Below are 19,863 nucleotides of genomic sequence, written 5' to 3' on the forward strand. Positions count from 1 at the left end.
TAATTATCACAGTTGTTTACTTTAAGACCTTTAGAACAGTTTAACATCTTTTTTATAATCGGGAAACCTATGTATCCCAATCTTCGGTGTAATAGGTGGGCGCAATTATCATGTATAGGTTTACCGATAGAAATACATTTGTTATTGATTGGTTCAGTTACAACATGTTCAACATCAATGTTATCAACATTGTTACTATTTTCCCCTTCTGTGTTACATTCATTAGTATTACACCATCTTCTATATTCTCTTCCCCTTCTTTTTCTTCTACACCATCACTGTTTTCATCTTCGTTACTAAAGCTAGAACTTATCTGTTCAATAGATTCGTGAGATGGTATATAGTAAGGTAGTCCACCTGATATGACTACGTTTCCTACTTCTTTTCCACTGTTAGTTAACAATACATTACCATCTCTGAATAATACTTCTATTTTTGTTTCTTTACTCAGTTTTACTGTAGCAAGAACATTGTAAGGTATTTCTTGTATGAAAAGAACATCACTTACATTACCAATACCTGGAACATAAACATTTCCTTTCCCATCAACTTTTACATGTTTTTGATTGGCTACTTTTATGTTGAATGACATTTTGGTGAAGGAAGTAAACAATTCTTTGATACATGAAGTATGTGACGTAGCTCCAGAGTCTAATAACCAGTAATTTCCTTTCTTACCTCTGTTAAAGATGAGATCAATATCCTTGAATCCGTTTACAGATTTACTATTTTTCTTATCATTTTCTCTTTTGGATACTCTACCCCTTCTTGGACTAGGTGATTTCTTGCACCTTGAATTAATACTTAATCTTTGATTACCAGGAGTCCTGTCATAATATCTCTGCCCAGAATTACAGTAAATCTCTTTCTATGAAAATTGTTATTTTGTGTTCGGGTATATTCATTGATTGGTCTTTCTCTAAAATTTCTTGAGCAATTTTTCTTAAAATGATCCTTTGAACCACATGTATACAGTAGCATCCTTGCAGGACATTTACTTGTTCATCAAAATCCACCCTCCTTGTATTTCTGTTTTCCCTACGCATTAATGCTCTATCCTTTCTGAGGTTATCCTCAGCTATTAATCTTCCAGATAGACTTTCAAGGGATAAATTTCCATATTCTGGGTTCTCTAACTGATTAAGAAAATTGTCCCAGGATGAATCGAGGAAATTGATAATATTACTAATAAAACTTTCTTCAGATATAATTTCTCCCCTTAATACGTCTTAATAATCCAAGGGGTAGGCAGAATGCAAGCTGGAAAAACAACTTGTGTAGCTTTCCTCTATTGGATTTACAAAAGAGGCTTATTAAAGCTTTGAAGAATTTTGTGAGAAGGGACAAAGAAGAAAGAAAGAAAGAAAGAAAGAAAGAAAGAAAGAAAGAAAGAAAGAAAGAAAGAAAGAGAAAGAAAGAAAGAAAGAGAAGGAAGGAAGGAAAGAAAGAAAGAAAGAAAGAAAGAAAGAAAGAAAGAAAGAAAGAAAGAAAGAAAGAAAGAAAGAAAGAGGATACACAGAGAGAGAGTTGCGAGGTCAGGATTGTCATTTACTCAAGGCTCAGCAGATAGCAGCAGATAAGAGAAGAAATAGCAATCAGCAAATTAAAGCTTGCCAAAGTAATTTTGTTCTCAATAGGAGTGCGCAGAAGAACAGTCAAAATCCAGTCCAAAGTTCAGAGAGCCAAGTCAGATTCATCAAACAGTCCAAAGGTCAGGGTTTCGGGAATCACAAGTAGAAATTCAGGAATGATACCCATGTCCAAAGGATTGGAGACTGAGCATCATCAGACTGCTCCAGCTGTGTGTCTCCTGAGGCTGACATTCCACTGAGGAAGCTTCTTCAAAGTCAAACTCATGGGCTATAATACAATGTCTCTTCTCTGCAGAGCCTGCTATTCCTGAGCAAGAAGCAAATTTCCTTCCCCGTCTCAGGACCTCCTCCACAGGTAGGTTTGGATGGAGTGAGCTCTCGCGCGGTCCTTAATGTAACCCACCTGATTGTCTGAGATAGTAAAAGAAATATCGACAAACCAGCTGAAAAGAGAGGAGAAATTCTGGTCAAAAGAAACGTGCGACATTTATGCTTTTCAGAGTTGCAAGATTCTGTTGAAAAGGTTCGCCATCACTGTTCTAGCCCACAATATTCCCAATTTGGGGTCTCTTTTCCTCCAGACCCTCTTCACTTACTCATTCAACACCACGACCACTGCAATGCCATCGGGTCTCAGGAAAGCAGAGGTCTTCAACAGACAGCTTTCAAACAAGCAAGTGGAGGTCAAAGCAACACGCACGGAGCCTTCAGGGATGAATTTGCTGGCCAGAAGAGAGAAGAAGTTAGCCGATACCACTGCACAGAGATCAGTTCAGGCAGCCCTCCACTTACGACCGCTCATTTAGTGACCGGAGTTACATGGAGCGGGGCACATTGAGTTATGGGTGTGAGCACATGTGCGCGTGAGCCCCCCCCCTCTCCCTGCTTTTGGCACGTGACAGGAAAGAGGTTTGCCATCCGGGTGCGATTCAAGGTGTTGGTTACCACCTTTAAAGCGCTCCATGGCATAGGACCCGGGTACCTTTGAGACCGACTTCTGCCACCAATAGCCTCCCACCGACCAGTCCGCTCCCACAGAGAGGGTCTCCTCAGGGTGCCATCGGCCAAGTTATGTCGGCTGGCGACATCCAGGGGGAGGGCCTTCTCTGTGGGAGCCCCAGCCCTGTGGAATGAACTGCCCCCGGAAATACGTAAGATCTCCGACCTCCGGGTGTTTCGCTGCGCTCTGAAGACCCTGTTGTTCCGCCAGGCCGGGCTATTAACATAATGTTTTAAATTGGGGTATTTTAAATTTCTGGGATTTTAAATTGGAGCCTAATTATTTAATGATTTTAAATTTTAATTGTTGTTTTGTTTCTGTGTTTTTAAATAGGCTGTACACCGCCCTGAGTCCTTCGGGAGAAGGGCGGTATAGAAATAAAATTATTATTATTATTATTATTATTATTATTATTATTATTATTATTATTATTATTATTATTATTATTATTATTATTATTATTATTATCCTGGCTATATAGCATCTGTATTATTTTTTTTCCTCATCCTCCTTTTCCTCCCCACCTTGCAAAACTGGTCTCAGCTGAGTTTACCTGAAATGTCCCAGGTGATAAAACATGGGCTGTTTGTAGAATTCATCTTTGAGGGGGTTCACAATGATGGGGCTGTCCACGGGATTGCCCACCCAGGTGGGACCCCCTTTCATGTCCAGGGCCAAGCTCCAGTCAATCCACCCGGTGACAAAGTGGTTGAGATTCTACAGAGACCAAAAGCATCAGGGGCTCTACCGGTTGCATTAGAGCCCAAATCTCCCTTCCCTTTGCATGCCAGGAGGAAAAAAAGACATTTCTGAATTGAGCAAAATATGAAAGAATCAAACTTCAGACCATGGTCTGACTTGGACTCGGGGAAAACTAGAGAGGGAAGGTTCTCTAAAGATGAAAACTTGCCCTCAGAAGTTGTGGGTGAAGAAGAGAATGGACGACCATTTGTCTGAAATGGGGTAGGGTTTCCTGCTTGAGCAGGGGGTTGGACTAGAAGACCTCCAAGGTCCCTTCCAACTCTGTTATTCTGTTATCCTCAAGCCCACCCTTCTTCTCATCCAACTTTTGATTCCCTGGCTCAGCTTTCCCAAAGACGCCATGACACCCTTTGACGTCCGAGAAGCTGCAAAGACATTTCAATCACTCGTCCATTCCTGCCCTTCTTATCATCGAAGAGATCCATTTTTGGTCGTAGCAAGGGGTCCCCTTACCGTCAGGATACTTCTGCTGTAATAAGTGCCTCTCTCCCAGCTCCCTAGGGCAACCTTCACCTCCCAGTACACAAAACCATTGCAAGCTTCAGTGTAGAGCAGGAAGAAATCGGGGTACAGGCGATGAGTAACGTCCAGAGTAAGTCCAGCTGGGCTGACCGTATCAAAATACCAATGGATGCCAATGCCAGATACAAAGGCTGCCGCGGTACTATTGCCAATCACCTGTCAGGGGACAGAGGGAAGGAAGAGGAGCCTCAATCCCAGCAGTTCTCAATTTATGATGATTCATTTAGTGACCTACGTTCCCAGTTCCCCCAGGTCACGCAAGCAAAATTCAGACCGACGGATTTGATGGTCGCAGCCTCTCGTGGATCCCCTTTTGCGACCTTCCCGACAAAGCGAAGCCAAGGGAGGAAAGGCAGATTTGCTTAATGACCCTGTGAGGTTAACTTCACGGCAACGATTCGCTTAACGACTGGGGCAAGGAAGGTCATCAAACGAGGCAAAATGAATGGAAGACGTCGCAAGGATTTTTCGGCGCGATTGTGGTCATAAATCGAGGGCTACCTGTACATCGTAGATTATAAAACCTATCATCCCCAGCCGATCCCTTGAGACATTTTGCCCCCCCAGCCCCATGGGGCTCCCAAAATTCTCCCCCAGCATCTTCTGCAATTCAGTTGTACTTCTTGGTCACGGTCCAAAACCTGGATACCTAGAAGTAGTCCTCAATTTAGGACGGGTTGCTTAGTGTCCATTCAAAAGTCAGCTAGAACCAGTCCTTGCACTTACAATGGACTCAGCATTCCTACAGTCACGTGATCTAAATTCAGGCACGTATAGCAAACCGGTGTGAATTTCACTCCCGGGGGGGGGGGTGTCACGTGATCATCAGCGTTTGCGACTTTCCGACAAGCAAAGTCAATGGGGGGGGAGTTGGACTTGCTTAACGGCCTCAGGATTCACTTAATGACAACTGCCCCACCAGGGCAAAAACAAAATGGTAAATTGGGAATAAAGCTCACTCAATCATAGCTTTGCTCAGCAACGGGAATTCTGGTCCCGATCACTCGGTCGTAAGTCCAGGACCGCCCATCGTAGGGTAGATACGTCCTACAGTTCGAAGACCTACCTGGTTGGCCCAGTTTGGCAAGTAAAACCTCATGTCATCCATAATGATCAGGTGAACATCTGGATGGCTGCTGGCGGCGAGGGCGGGGCCCAAGTCCTTAATGATAAAGTCGCGTTGATGTTCCGGTGAGAAATAATTAACCGGAAAGCTGTCTATACTTATGAAAGCGGCGCCGGCTGGTTCATTCTGGGAGCTTAACGCCCAGAAAGTAATATTATTTTTAGCGTACGCATCTAGGAACCTAGATTCAAATAGAGAATGTTGCAATCATGTTAGTTTAGCAAGCTGTATCTTTGCCCAGAGAACCAAGCCAATATTTTTTCAAGCCCCTTGTATTTATGAAAACCCCTATTTCCCAACCCCCTGGCTGACCATCAGAATTGGCAAAGCGATAGAAATAAATCCATATTTGAGTTAAATATCCCAGATTTAGATTCCAATGATGCTTAGAGGAACTGATGGGCAGGGATGGGGGAAATGGGTCAACTTTGGCTTCCACAATTCCCAGCCAGGTTCTTTTTTTGGCTGATTTTTTGGCTGTTTTCAGGCTGTTTTTCTGTCTGTTTTCTGGCTGTTTTCCAGGCCGTTTTCCAGGCCGTTTTCCAGGCCAACTTTGGCCAGAAATGGCCTTAAAATGGCCAGAACAATGACCTTAACAGTAAAAAAATAATAATAAAACAGGCCATTTTCTGGGCCATTTCAGGCTATTTTCAAGCTTTTTTTTCAGGCCAAAATCGGCCTGGAAAACGACCTGAAAATGGCCCAAAAAATGACCTGAAAATGGCTAGAAAAACGGCCTGAAAACAGTAAAAAAACCAAGCCATTTTTCGCACCTTTTTCAGGCCATTTTCAGGCTGTTTTTTGAGCCAAAATTGGCCAGAAAAACAGCCTGGAAAATGGCCTGAAAACAGCCAGAAAATCAGCCTGAAAAACTACCTGAAAATGGCCCAAAACCAGCCTGAAAATTCCCTGAAAACAGCCCAGAAAAATGGCTTGAAAACAGTAAAAAAACAAACAAAAAACAAGCTATTTCTTGGGCCTTTTTCAGGCCATTTTCAGGCTGTTTTTCGGGCCAAAATCGGCCCAAAAAACAGCCTGAAAAATGCCCAGAAAAATCCCCAGAAAACCCTAACCCAAAACAGGCCATTTTTTGGGCCATTTTAAGGCTGTTTTTTGGGTCAAATTCAGCCCGAAAATCGGCCCGAAAAACAGCCTAAAAATCAGCCTGGAAAATGGCCTGAAAACAGCCAGAAAAACAACCAGAAAACCCTAAACCAAAACAGGCCATTTTGGGGCTGTTTTCAAGCCATTTTTGGGCTGTTTTTCTGACCAAAATCGCCCCCCAAAACAGCCAGAAAATTGGCCTCAAAACAGCCCCAAAACAGCCCAAAAAAAATGGGCAGGGGAAGGGCCAGCCAGTGGTCTGATTTGCCAGTTCTTCAAACAGTGCCGAATCGGAACAACCGGTTTGGGAAAACTGGTCCAAATCGGCAGCAATCCCACCTCTGGTTATTTACCTGATAAAATAACGAGCCCAGGCCTTGTGGTAGCGATCGCCTGGTTCTCCCTTTATCCTGGATTTGCCTTCAACCTTGTTGTTGACTCTTAGCCAGCCAGGACTGGTCCAAGGGCTGCCGACAAGTGAGAGGGGTCTCCTGGCGTGGGCCATGATACGATGGAGCAGGGGGATCTGAGGAGAGAGACAAGAACTGTCTCCGGGGGTGGACTAATCGACGCTCCACAAGACCATTCATACCATCTCCTTGTGGGTTTATTGACTTTGACTGTGTTCATTCCGGAACTCTGCAGGTAGTTCTTGAGTTGTGACCGCTATGGAGCCTGCCCATTACAGTCGTTAAGTTGTAGCGGTCGTAAAACTGTTACCGACCCGACGGATTGACATTTTTCACCGATGGCGGTTAGGCAAATGGGGCCGTTGTAAATCCCAACCCTGAGGTTGTAATTGTGAATACGGCGGTCATTAAGCCAAGGCCGTCGTTGTAAGGGTGATCCCGTTGTTTGCCTCGGGGGTGGGGGGGTGCTTTTGCTGAAAATAGGAAGTGCAAAACTGGTCGGCTACGCCTCTGCCTGTCTGCACCACATTCCCACCAACCCTAACAGGTCTAACTATTGTATGTAAACAGAGAATAAACCCCACTCCCTTCTATACTGATGATGTTATGTACCTGGGTCATGAAACGTAGGCAAGAAAATTATCAAGCTCAGAGAGCACCAGGGACCCCACAGTCCTCCCCCTCCTCCTCCTCCTCCCCCTCGCAAACCCCACTCACTACTAGCACTGATGATGTTACCTAGTTGGGTCATAAAATGTCCTCAAGAAAACCACCAAGCTCAGAAAGCATCAAGGACACCACAGCTCATATTGGTAGCAGAAACCAGCCTGCAACACAACCAGGAAGCTCCTTAGCGGGTGGGTGTATTAAGTCTGTCCGAACTCACCCTAAATTTGGTGTCTTCAGGAGCCAGCTCAAAACACTTCAGTTCGAAGTCATTCACGCAGCGGTCATCGTAACTGTATGGCCGCGTGGAAAAGTCGGTGCAGCCAATAGGCCAACGCAGCAAATTGTACTCAATTCCTGCAGGAGAGAGGAAAATATTCCAGTCTTCTGATTTTCACAATCAGAAAAAGAAAATCCAGCAGGTTCTGACAGGTTCTGGAGAACCGGTAGCGGAAATATTGAGCAGTTCGGAGAACTGGCAAATACCACCTCTGGCTGGCCCCAGAGTGGAGTGGGAATGGAGATTTTGCAATATCCTTATTTATTTATTTATTTATTTATTTATTTATTTATTTATTTATTTATTTATTTATTTATTTATTTATTTATTATTTCTATTTCTATACCGCCCTTCTCCCGAAGGACTCAGGGCGGTGTACAGCCTATTTAAAAACACAGAAACAAAACAACAATTAAAATTTAAAATCATTAAATAATTAGGCTCCAATTAAAATCCCAGAAATTTAAAATACCCCAATTTAAAACGTTATGTTAATAGCCCGGCCTGGTGGAACAACAGGGTCTTCAGAGCGCAGCGAAACACCCGGAGGTTGGAGATCTTATGTATTTCCGGGGGCAGTTCATTCCACAGGGCTGGGGCTCCCACAGAGAAGGCTCTCCCCCTGGATGTCGCCAGCCGACATAACTTGGCCGATGGCACCCTGAGGAGACCCTCTCTGTGGGAGCGGACTGGTCGGTGGGAGGCTATTGGTGGCAGAAGTCAGACTCGAAGGTACCCGGGTCCTATGCCATGGAGCGCTTTAAAGGTGGTAACCAACACCTTGAATCGCACCCGGAAGACCACTGGGAGCCAGTGCAGCTCGCGCAGGAGGGGTGTCACGTGGGCGCAACGAGTTGCACCCATAACCACCCGCGCGGCCGCATTCTGGACCAGTTGGAGCCTCCGGGTACTCTTCAAGGGGAGCCCCATGTAGAGAGCATTACAGTAGTCCAACCGGGAGGTAACAAGGGCATGAGTGACCGTGCGCAAGGCGTCCCGATCCAGAAAGGGCTGCAACTGGCGAATCAGGCGAACCTGATAAAAGGCCCCCCTGGCCACGGCCGTCATATGCTTTTCTAAAGACAGCCGTGCGTCCAGGAGGACACCCAGATTGCAAGCCCTCTCTGTGGGGGGCAAAGATTCACCCCCAATAGTCAGCGATGGCACCTGGAATGGGGAGGGAATGGTAATTTTGCAGTATCCTTCCCCTGGAGTGGGACAGGAATGGAGATTGTGCAGTATCCTTCCTCTGCCACACACACCAAGCCACGGCCACAGAACCGGCAGTAAAAAAATTTGGATTTCACCACTGAAAAAAAGGTTCAAAACTTACCTCCATGAAATAATAATAATAATAATAATAATAATAATAATAATAATAATAATAATAATAATAATAATAATAATTGCTGAGCACATTGTAAGCCGCCCTGAGTCTTCGGAGAAGGGCGGCATATAAATCAAATTAAATAATAATAATAATAATAATAATAATAATAATAATAATAATAATAATAATGGCATCAATGCCATCTCATAAAGATGGTTCTTGGTCAGAGATGCATCTTACTCCTTCTCCCTCCCCTTGCTTTTTCCTTTCACGCTATGCCTTTCACATCCGTTCTCACTGAATTGTATTTTCCCTGAATTGTTCTTCTTCCTCCGATTCTCGAGCATTCGGCGGATAAATCGAGGCCATTAAAAAGGAAAATAAAACTACCTGATTTTATTTTCGCATTGAAAGTTGGTGCATAAAATCAGCAAAGCCTATATATATATATATATATATATATATATATATATATATATATATATATATATATATTTATTTATTTATTTATTTATTTATATTTTCTGGATTGTGCAGGCAGTATGCGCACGAAGATCGCCATTCTGCTTTTAAACCTGCTGGATTTTAATCCTTGCTTTGAGAAAGATAAGAGCCTCAGGGTGCTAGCTTTCCACACACCCCTGAGCTGCTAGATTTCATCAAGCGGTCATTCCCAATTTTCTCACCTTCTTCGGAGAAGTAAGAGCGGAGAAGTTGGTTTTGGGCTGCATAAGACAAATGTAGGATGTTGATGGCCGCAGCATCGATGAGCGACCCGCCGAAGCCTTTGATGTATTGGTGCCGAACGGAGGGATCGTAGGTGTAGAAAATTCCGCCTGAGATACAAGAATGAACAGAATGAACAAAATAAGGAAGGGACCCTTACAGGTCATCTAGTCCAACCTCCCCAGATTTACCGGAAGCTCCTGACTTGGCAGCTGTTTTCCCTTCGCTCCGCTCCAACCGTTGGCCGTCCCTGCTGGTTGTGTACTTGACAAAGCTGCCGACGCCAGGGAGGGAGACCGGGTCCACCGTGTCGCAGTACGTCGCGTTGCAAACGCACACCATTGCAGTTGCGCGAAGGTATTTAGGACTACAGGGCTGGCGTGCTAGAGATCGACCAAAAATGGACAGGGGAGGGGGGAAAGTAGGTGAATTTAGACCACCGCCTACCATCGCAATGGAGCCCCGCCCACTTTTTCTTCCAGCTCCACCCACAAAAAGACTTCCCAAAGGCTTCCCCACTGACCTCTGACCTCGACCATCCCTAAGAAGAAAAGGAACAGCGCCCTCAAAGCATCCCATGTCTGCATAGCAGCCTTGAAACATCAGCCTCCGAATTCTAGAGAAGTTTACCTGCAGGGGGAAGAAAAAAAAAAGATTATTTTTTTTGTTGTGGGCCTCCTTTGCAACGCTGTTGATTTATTCACGCAGGTTTTTTGCTGCCTAAATCCTCAATCTGGCCCCCTGGCAAGACGTAGCTCACTCCTACAACCTCCACTGATCCTTCTGCTCTAAGGTTGGAGTCCAACGTAGAGCAAACTCAACTGATTTTAATCTGCCAGATGTTCAGCACAGTCTTCACAATGACCCTTTAGGTGAACTTCAGAATAGAATAGAGTAGAGTAGAGTAGAGTAGAGTAGAGTAGAGTAGAGTAGAATAGAATAGAATAGAATAGAATAGAATAGAATAGAATAGAATAGAATAGAATAGAATAGAATAGAATAGAATAGAATAGAATAGAATAGAATAGGAGTTGGAAGGGAATTTAGAGATAGCTGAGTATTCCAAATATTGGAAGACTGCTGTCATGTCTACCCCTCATCCTTCTTCTTAAAATAGACATCCCCAATTGCAGCAACCATTCCTCATATGTTTTAGCCTCCAGTCCTCTAATCCTCTTTGTTGCTTGTTGTTGTGATGAAGAAAGACGCACAGGCAGGAAGAAGGTTAATGGGAAGGCCCAGAGAACAGCTTCTGGGAGCCCCCTTTTTATTGCTCTGTGTGGTCTTCGTGGCAGAAGCTGATTCATTGATCAAAGTTCACTTTGTAGTTGATTGGCTAAACAAAGCCAGGCTATAGGATATGCTATCCATGTGGACAGTGCATGGACAGTTCATGTTTTCCTGTTGCAAACAATGTGAGCTTGCTTACGTGACAGACCTCATGTCCTGAGAAAGGGTCTTTAAGGATCATTGTGCTGACGTTTGCATTCCTCAGCGTGGTTTGCCAACTACTGAGAAAACAACCACCCCAACATCTCCTCCTTTTTATTTTATTCTTTATTTTTTAATAATTTGTATGCATACATAACTTCAGATCTGGAGGGCCGAATTCTTGGACGAAATACCGTCAACAAACCAGGCAAACATTGCACACAGCAGCAACAGCAAATTAAGGCAATGATAACTAAGATAACAATGAGCACTATTTGTAAGAACAAAGGTCGTGTTACAATAGGGATACTTTCCAACATCAACAGATGCCTTCCTAGTATGGTTAATGAATTCCCAACAATATGCCGCTACTTCTTGAAGCCTGTTACCAATGGCTAAAATAGTATAATTAACTTTTTCTTCTTGTAGCGTTCCTGTTGTGGCTCCGTTACCTGAGCCTGTGTCATTGGCAGGAGAGGACTCCGAGAGTGAAGGAGAGGAGTTGGCAAGGCCTCCCTCTCCAGGACCCTCCTCTCTGGCAATGCCTTCGGTGTCCGCCAAGCACGTCCATGCAGCCACAGATGGACAATGATGAGGGTAATGAGTCTTGGCTGGATCCACGCCAGCGTCGCAGAGATAAGCGCGCGCAACAGAAGAAAAGGCGTGCCCGAGATTAGGCTGAGTCACTGGACCACACCCCACAGGGTATAAAAGGGAGCGTGGTGGCCAGTCAAACCTTGTGACGAACAAAGCTGAAAGCTTCCATGCCATTCTGCATTGCCGGACTTGTTGCTATAGACTTTGCTGGATTATCTCTGGACTTGATTCACTCTGTAATTATTGAGCTGTTTCTTTTGATGTACCAGGAGAGGGGAGACGTTATCTCTCCTCTTCGTAAATAATAAACTCTTGGCAGGCAGCCACTAGGTTGTTGCCAAGTTCCGTTATCATAAGGAAAAGGATTTTGCCGGCTGGTTTGGTCTTTAACTCTTGAACGTCTGTTGGTGTGTGTGCGTGTGGTTGGGGACAGAACAGTTCCAGGGAGATATTTTGCACATCCCATATATAGGAATTTTGTTCCTTGCTCTGGAATTCCATCTTGCAAAGGCACTGTAGCCACGCCAGGAGGAAAAATACATATAAAAAGAATACACATTACAATAGTTACAGAATTGGCATTTAAACAAGCAAATGCCACTACCAAAAAGTTCTCTGGTGTCTGTGGCATGTCCTTTTCCTGTAGCAATTTTGTAGATTGAGCAGAGAGGGCCTTAATCTGCCCCCAGGTCACTTGATGTTTCTGACGAGGTGCTCGGTCCTGATCCTGCTGAGGGTTCTGCAGGCTGAGGGAGAATTTTGGGATCTGGTTTTTCAGTCCTTGGTGCCACGCCATCCTTCCACGGTTTCACACACCGAGCAGGGATCCACACCAGACCTGTAGGAGTAAGCACAGCAGCATACCCCCTTCTCCATGTCAATAAGGGAACAGGTCCATGCCATTCGGGATTAGGCAATAATCTATACATTACCTGTGGCTGGGGATGACTTATTCTACTTCCAAAATGATTATCTACTGGAGTTGATAAATTTGTGATATTAAGATGATTCAGAGTAAACAGAACTTTATTCAACCATTCCTGTTTACCAGGGAGACCTATTGTCAACTTGCAAAGCTTTCAAGTTGCCATGAGCAGGAAGGAGGGAGAACTGATAGAGCTGATTGATTTCCCTAACTGAAGTGCATTCCATACATTCTTCCTGACCGCAATCAGAAGGAGGGTGTTGGATTTCACAGCCAGCCAAAGTGGTTAATTGGAGAATGTGATTTATGACATGGCCAGAGAGGAGGGGAGAGACAGGGTCATAGGGGAACGTAAATCTACATGGGATTAGTTCTAACTGCATCCGAATATTGCCGAAATGGTGCTCCTAATAAATGACTGTATTTCTTTTGAAGTTCGGCTCATGGCTCATGAATTAATTAGGGCATCTTTCGGAAACTTCACACCTATAGGAATCCCTCCTGTTTGTTTATGTTTATCTAAAGCAGATTTTAAAGTAAAATTTGCTCACTCCACTATGGCCTGTCCCGTAGTGTTATAAGGTATGCCAAAAAGATGTTTAATTTGCCATTTGTCACAAAATTCAGCAAAGGAGCGACTACAATATGCAGGGCCATTGTCTATGATCTATGGGGCAAGCCTGAGGGGGAGAAGGGGAAAGGAGAGGATCTATGGGGCAAGCCTGAGGGAGAGAAAGGGAGAGGAGAGGATCTATGAGGCCAGCCTGAGGGAGAGAAAGGGAGAGGAGAGGCTTCTGTGGCGCTAGCCTGAGGGAGAAGAGAGGATCTATGGGGCCAGCCTCAGGGAGAGAAGAGAGGAGAGGATCTATGGGGCAAGCCTGAGGGAGAGAAGGGGAGAGGAGAGGCTTCTGTGGTGCTAGCCTGAGGGAGAGAATTACTCATTAATTTTCAAACTCTTTTAAGTGTTGATTTATCAAGCCCGATCACATAGTTCCGTAACGGAGCACGGGTATCCAGCTAGTCGTTCATGAAATAAACCTCTGAATCTTTAAGTAAGAACTATTGTTTGTGTTGCTATCTCCTGTTTTTTTGTTTTTTTTAATTGGGATATTTTTATGACACTTGAGCAGCGGGGGGTTGGTCTAGAAGACCTCCAAGGTCCCTTTCAATTCGGTGATTCCGTTCGAATCTTCGGCACACTTTGCTCGGATGTAACACAGCAGGTCCCCCCCCACCCCAATTTTTTTTTTAAACATTTCAGGCTTTAATCAAAAGAAAAACACCAGAGCGAGATGTGAGTCGTTTTGCACCAGTTTTGAAAGTTGCTTTTCGCATGTCCCTCAGAGATGTCAAGGAGACAACCAACGCAAGGTGTGTGTGCGCATAATTAGAACTGGGGGCACAGAACCAAGCACGGGAAAGTCACACCCCAAAATCCCACCAACAGAAATCTTGTGTTATTTATTTATTTATTTATTTATTTATTTATTTATTGGTTCGATTTATATGCCGCCCTTTCTCCGGAGACTCAGGGCGGCGTACAATGCGTTAAGCAATAGCCTTCATACTTTTGTATATACCTGCTTAGTGGGGCTTTCGGGAGGCCTCCCTAAGCGGTGTTCTTTTTTTTTATACAAAGTCAGCTTATTGCCCCCACAATCCAGGTCCTCATTTTACCTACTTCGGAAGGATGGAAGGCTGAGTCAACATGAAACATGGGATAAATAAGTCTTGCTTTTAGTCCCAGCCAAGGAAGCCTTTCATGTGTCTGCCTAGCCCCAGGAGTCTGCAACCTTAAACACTCAAAAGAGCCATTTGGACCCAGTTTCCCACAGAAAAGAAAACACCGGGAGCCACAAAAACCCTTCCCTGTGTGCCTGACTTATTTCTCGAGCGGCCACAAAACTAGCCTATGTCGTTGAATTAAACGTTCCGTTTTCTTCTGAAACTTTTCTTTTCTTGGATTTATCCATGGCTGGTTGAAAAGCTCAGTAAATCGGATGCCGGCGAGTGTCGCACATCGGAGGGTGTGGCGCATATTTTGAGTGACAAGCAGCTGCAGCCGAGGGGTGGAAGACGTCATCAAGCGTCCACATCTGGCAATCCAGGTCCTTGGAAAGAACTCGAGGGTGCATAAAAATGCCATATCCAGTTTGAACATCTGGCTGAGTGCGCGATGAACCATTAATAATAATAGAAATAATAAGCCACATGGTATTTTAATTCTCCCTTGTGCAGGACGCATAATCTGAAGCTGGGAAAAGGCAGATCTTAGTAAACGTAATCAGCTAAGTATGGGTGTCACGCAGGGGTGAAATCCAAAATTGTTCCCTACCGGTTCTGTGGGCGTGGCTTGGTGGGCGTGGCAGGGGAAGGATATTGCAAAATCTCCATTCCCTCCCCTCCTGGGGGAAGGATACTGCAAAAATCTCCATTCCCACCCCACTCTGGAGCCAGCCAGAGGTGGCATTTGCCGGTTCTCTGAATTACTCAAAATTTCCGCTACCGGTTCTCCAGAACCTGTTAGAACCTGCTGGATTTAACTCCTGGTGTCACGTTGTCAGTTACACCAAAAATAATTTGAAGACGGAAAATGAAAAACAAAAACCTCGGCTACTGATGATCCCAACTGCTTAATTTGAAATGCTGACCACGAATCTGGAACAAGATGGACTCAACCGACTATTTTTTGTTTACTGGCCGGATGCCCTTCCTGTCGTCAATATGGAGTTATATTTAGCAGATATATTCTCTGGTAGCTAGGAATCTGGAACAAGATGGACTCAGCCGACCTCATCCAGGTCGAACTCCACGAGATGAAAGTCGTAACTTGGCTTGGAGGCGGCCGGTTGTGGGAAACAGTCCCTGTGGCTTGTAAGCCAGGATTCGAAGCTTAATGAAGGGCACTTCCAAAGGATTGGGAAACATGCAGCGCTGAAGCCAACAGTCTTGCCAAGGAATTCCCAGCCAGAAAATTAGAAGGAACACCTTGGTTTTGGTTAATTTGAACCATCTATCGATAGACACTTCAGGAATCATGGTTTGTTCATCCCAGCAAACATCAAATCTCTGCTTCTTTGGTCCTTGTCAAGGTTTATGTCCTAGAAGAACGTAATCCATTGGGATGAACCACCATCTCACCTCCCGAGAGGGTTAGTAAACTATCCCAGTAGCTCAGTTATTTTTTTCCTCCTAACTGGCACCCAGTATGATACTCCTTCCTTACTGGCGCCGCCAGAGATACGTCTGGATGGAGTTGGCGGGGATTTGGGCTGAAATAAGTCCAACCGAATCGGAAATTTCGAAGGTGAGGTTGAACGAAGACCTGTGTCGAGAAAAAGAGATGGAAAAGAAGGGAAGGCAGAAAAGACGGAAAAGAAGAGGGGAGGAAAAGGGGGGGAAGGAATAAGGAAAGGAGAAGCGAAAAGAAAGGAGAAACAGAAGCAGAGACACAATCACAAAACCGTGGGCAAAACAGCCACGCAATTGTAACTTGCCTTCTTCTACTCCAAAGTATTTATCACAATTTTTGGGGGGTTGGTGTTGTTAATTCCTGCAGAGTTTCTAAACGAGGAATTTCTCGCCCGACTGTCAGAGTGGCTAGAGTCTTTGACACCCAGTTCGGTGTGAAAAACTAAAAATTCAGACCACTGAAATGGACACTTTTTTTTTTCTGCTGTGCTCCATTTTATTCAAGTATTTATTAAATTTAAATGCCCCTCCCCTTCCCCGATAAATGGCTCATTTTGAGCCCAGATGTCAACACACTCGAATTGAGAAGACAGGTAACTAGGCTACCTTAGCAACATGAACCTTTGGATAGCCTGCTTCGAAGAGGGAGGTGTTTGAAAAGGACCCCCCCCCAAAAAAAACCTTCATGAGAACTAGTAACTTGGCTCTTTGAAAAAGCAGACATTTGGAATACTGGCACTCAACAGTTAAGGACCACCAGCACTGCCGATCCATCATGTTAGGAAATGATTTTACCTAACTTGTTGGGCTGGCAATATATAAACCATCAATATAGCTTTAAGACTGCTGTATTGCATCATACTGTGTCCTGATTGGTTAGCTCTGTAGCCAATCTCCTTAAGAGGGAGCTAGAAACATGGTTTGTTTCTCTTTGCTGATCGTTACTGCTCTTTGCTGTGTTTGCTACTGTTTGCAAATACAGAAGAACTGTTAATGTGTATGACTGCGACAACTGGTAAGAAGACGTTGTTATTGGAATATCCCTGGACTATTGTTTTACTATCTACTGCTTTATCTGTGTATGACCTTTTATTGGACTGTGCCTTATTACTATTTTCTGAAAGTAAACAAACTCAATGTATCTCTGTGTTGGCTGTGTTATTTCCTAACTACTCTCAATCGCTTTCATGTGCACACCCTTGCTACTCAAGGGTTGCTCTGCGAATTCCTCAACACATCGGGACGAAGCTAACCCTAACCCTAACCTTAACCCTAAAACCCCTCCCCCCAAAAAAACCTTCATGAGAACTAGTAACTTGGCTCTTTGAAAAAAGCACAGACGTTTGGAATACTGGCACTCACCTGTTAAGGACTACCACCACTGCTGATCCATCAGGACGAAGCACTGCGACGTGTTCCAGGTTGGAACTAAGGTAACTTTTAACCACCGTCAGCCCAACGCGCTGCGATCCTTCGACAATGAACTTGCTAGAAAGGGAGAAAGAGGAGGAGAGGATGAAGAAAAGATCCCACTGGGGGGGGAGGGGGGAAGGGGATCCACCCCGGTTTAGAAATCCGGAGCACAAAACGGGGGGGGGAATGTGGCTCCTTGAAAAGCTGTGTCTTAAAATGGTACACGAAACATACCTCTCACTTCCCCCCCCCCAAAGTGACAATCCTGTAGGGAGGTTGGTTGGTTGAGCTTCAGGTTGGGCGGTTGAGTTTGGCTCATTGAGTTTAAGATTAATCGGTTGAGCTTAAGGCTGGGCAGTTGAGTTTAGAGTTAGCTGGTTGAGCTTAAGGTTGTCCGGTTGACCTTAAAAGTGGTTAGTCAGGTGATAATAAGGTTGGTCGGATGAGTTTAAGGTTAGTTAGTTGAGTTTCAGATTCAGAAAACAGCCCGGAAAATGGACCATAAAATAGCCTGAAAAACTGTCTGTTTTTTGGTCATTTTTCGGGGTGTTTTCAGGCCGTTTTTCAGGCCCAAAATGGCTGGAAAATGGCCCAGAAAACAGCCCAGAAAATAGACCGGAAAACAGCCTGAAAAACTGCCTGGGGTTTTTTTGGCTGTTTTTTGGGCTGTTTTCAGGCTGTTTTTCAGGCCCAAAATGGCCGGAAAAATGGCCAGAAAACAGACCGGAAAATGGACTGGAAAACAGCCTCTTTTTTTGCTGTTTTTTGGGCTGTTTTCAGGCCAAAAACGGCCAGAAAACAGCCCAGAAAACAGCCCGGAAAATGGACCGGAAAACAGCCTGAAAAATGGCCTGTTTTTTGGCTGTTTTTCAGGCTGTTTTCAGGCCGTTTTTCAGGCCAAAAATGGCTGGAAAACAACCCAGAAAATAGACCGGAAAACAGCCTTTTTTTGGCCATTTTTCAGGCCCAAAATGGCTGGAAAACGGCCCAGAAAACAGCCCAGAAAATAGACTGGAAAACAGCCTTTTTTTGGCCATTTTTCGGGCTGTTTTCAGGCCATTTTTCAGGCCAAAAACGGACGGAAAATGGCCGGAAAACAGCCCAGAAAACAGCCCGGAAAATGGACTAGAAAACAGCCTGAAAAATTGCCTGTTTTTTGGCTGTTTTTCAGGATGTTTTCAGGCCGTTTTTCAGGCCAAAAATGGTTGGAAAAATAGCCGGAAAAGCCAGAAAATGGACCAGAAAACAGCCTGAAAAACTGTCCGTTTTTTGGCCATTTTTCGGGCTGTTTTTCAGGCCATTTTTCAGGCCAAAAACGGCCAGAAAACAGCCCAGAAAATAGACTGGAAAACAGCCTTTTTTTGGCCGTTTTTTGGGCTGTTTTCAGGCCATTTTTCAGTCCCAAAATGGCCGGAAAACAGCCCAGAAAACAGCCCCGAAAATGGACTGGAAAACAGCCTGAAAAACTGCCTGTTTTTTTGGCTGTTTTTCAGGCCAAGAATGGCCAGAAAAACAGCTGGAAAACGGCCCAGAAAACAGCCCGGAAAATAGCCTGAAAAACTGCCTTTTCTTTGGTCGTTTTCCAGGCCGTTTTCCAGGCCGTTTTTCAGCCTGTTTTCCAGAGCTCTGGCACCCGCAAAAACCAGCTGGCGGCCACGCTGGAAACCAGAAAAACAGCTGGCGACGGTGCACATGGCCACAGAGAGGGCTGTGCGTTCCACCTCTGGCACATGTGGCATAGGTTCGCCATCACGGCCTTAAGGTGACTCCTCCTTTGGGGCTCAATGCCCACTAGCCCCCCACCCCGGCCTGGCGGTTACACCTGAAGTGCCCCAGGTGGTAGAACATGGGCTGCTTGTAGAAGATGTCGCTGCTGGAGTCCACAATGATGGGACTATCCACGTAATTCTCCACCCAGTTGGGTCCCCCTTGTAAATCCAGGGCCAGGTTCCAGTCGATCCAGCCGACCACGTGGTGATTCAAATTCTAGAGGGAAGTTGGGGAAAGAATCAGGGTCTCTGATGAGGAGGGGGAGAAGAGCATGCTAAATCTTTACTTCCCTCCCTTCCTCTTCCTTTCTTCTCTTTTCTTCCTTCCTCCAACTGCTTTCCTCTCTTTTCTTTCTCTCCTTTATTCCTCTTCCCTTCCCCTACAATTCCAAACTCCTTCCCTCCCTCCCTCTGCTTTTCTTCCTTCTTCTTCCTTGTTTTCCTTCCTTCTTCCATCCCTCCATTCTCTTTCTTTCCTCTACCATTCCCTTCCAATTCTCCTCCCTCCCTCCCCTCTTCCTCTTCTCTATCTCTTTCTTTATTCCATAGTTTCTTCTGACCCTTCTCATTCTTTTTTCTCCTCCCTCCCTCCTTTCCTTCCTTCTTCCCTCTCTCCCTCTGCTTTTCTTCCTTGTTTTCCTTCCTTCTTCCATCCCTCCATCCCTCCTTTCCTTCCTTTCTCTTTCCTTCCTCTACCATTCCCCTACCATTCCCCTCCTTCCTTCTTTCCCTCCTCCCTCCCTCTTTCCCTTCCCTCTTCCTCTTCTCTTCTCTCCTCCCTCCCTTTCTTTCTTCTGTTGTTCCTTCTGACCCTTCCCTTCTTTTCCTCCCCCTGCCTCTCTCGTTATGTTTCTCCCCCTCCCTCCCCCCTCCTTCCTTCTTTCCTCCCTTCCGTCCTTTCTTCCTCCCCTTTTCCTCTTCTCCCCTCCCTTTCTTTCTTCCATTGTTCCTTCTGATCCTTCCACCCTACCTCTCTTGTTCTTTTTTCTCCCCTCTCCCTCCCTCTCCCTCCTTCCTG

At 45.0% G+C, this 19,863-nt stretch overlaps 2 protein-coding genes across 7 annotated transcripts in view; both read right to left on the reverse strand.

The window, feature by feature from the left end:
- On the reverse strand, window positions 1–10,148 carry LOC148111512 (lysosomal acid glucosylceramidase-like). 2 transcript variants are annotated; one of them, XM_087881367.1, is made up of 10 exons: window positions 10,042–10,148; window positions 9,710–9,901; window positions 9,479–9,628; window positions 7,403–7,539; window positions 6,460–6,632; window positions 4,943–5,183; window positions 3,808–4,032; window positions 3,146–3,309; window positions 2,189–2,314; window positions 1–1,995 (listed from the first exon to the last, which is right to left on the reverse strand). In XM_087881367.1, exons 1-10 carry the CDS (start codon window positions 10,103–10,105, stop codon window positions 1,854–1,856), a joined length of 1,614 nt encoding a protein of 537 aa, XP_087737493.1. In that variant the 5' UTR covers window positions 10,106–10,148; the 3' UTR covers window positions 1–1,853. The 2 variants fall into 2 exon arrangements, with proteins under 2 accessions (XP_087737493.1, XP_087737494.1); XM_087881368.1 differs by having other exon boundaries at window positions 1–2,035.
- Window positions 10,042–19,863, reverse strand: part of LOC117658849 (lysosomal acid glucosylceramidase-like) — a 25,282-nt gene continuing 15,460 nt past the window's right edge. For 4 of the 5 annotated variants that reach the window (XM_087881372.1, XM_087881371.1, XM_087881369.1 and 1 more), the window contains 3 exons: window positions 18,899–19,062; window positions 17,026–17,151; window positions 14,672–15,796 (listed from right to left, as the gene is read on the reverse strand). In XM_087881372.1, the coding sequence (XP_087737498.1) occupies window positions 15,694–15,796; window positions 17,026–17,151; window positions 18,899–19,062 (393 nt within the window). In that variant the 3' untranslated portion in view covers window positions 14,672–15,693. Of the gene's footprint in view, window positions 10,149–14,671; window positions 15,797–17,025; window positions 17,152–18,898; window positions 19,063–19,863 lie in introns of those variants that run through there. The other variant, XM_087881373.1, reaches the window with a different exon arrangement.

This window comes from Pantherophis guttatus, chromosome 18, assembly GCF_059756535.1.
Source record: "Pantherophis guttatus breed Tessera chromosome 18, ASM5975653v1, whole genome shotgun sequence".
Taxonomy (NCBI): Eukaryota; Metazoa; Chordata; class Lepidosauria; order Squamata; family Colubridae; genus Pantherophis; species Pantherophis guttatus.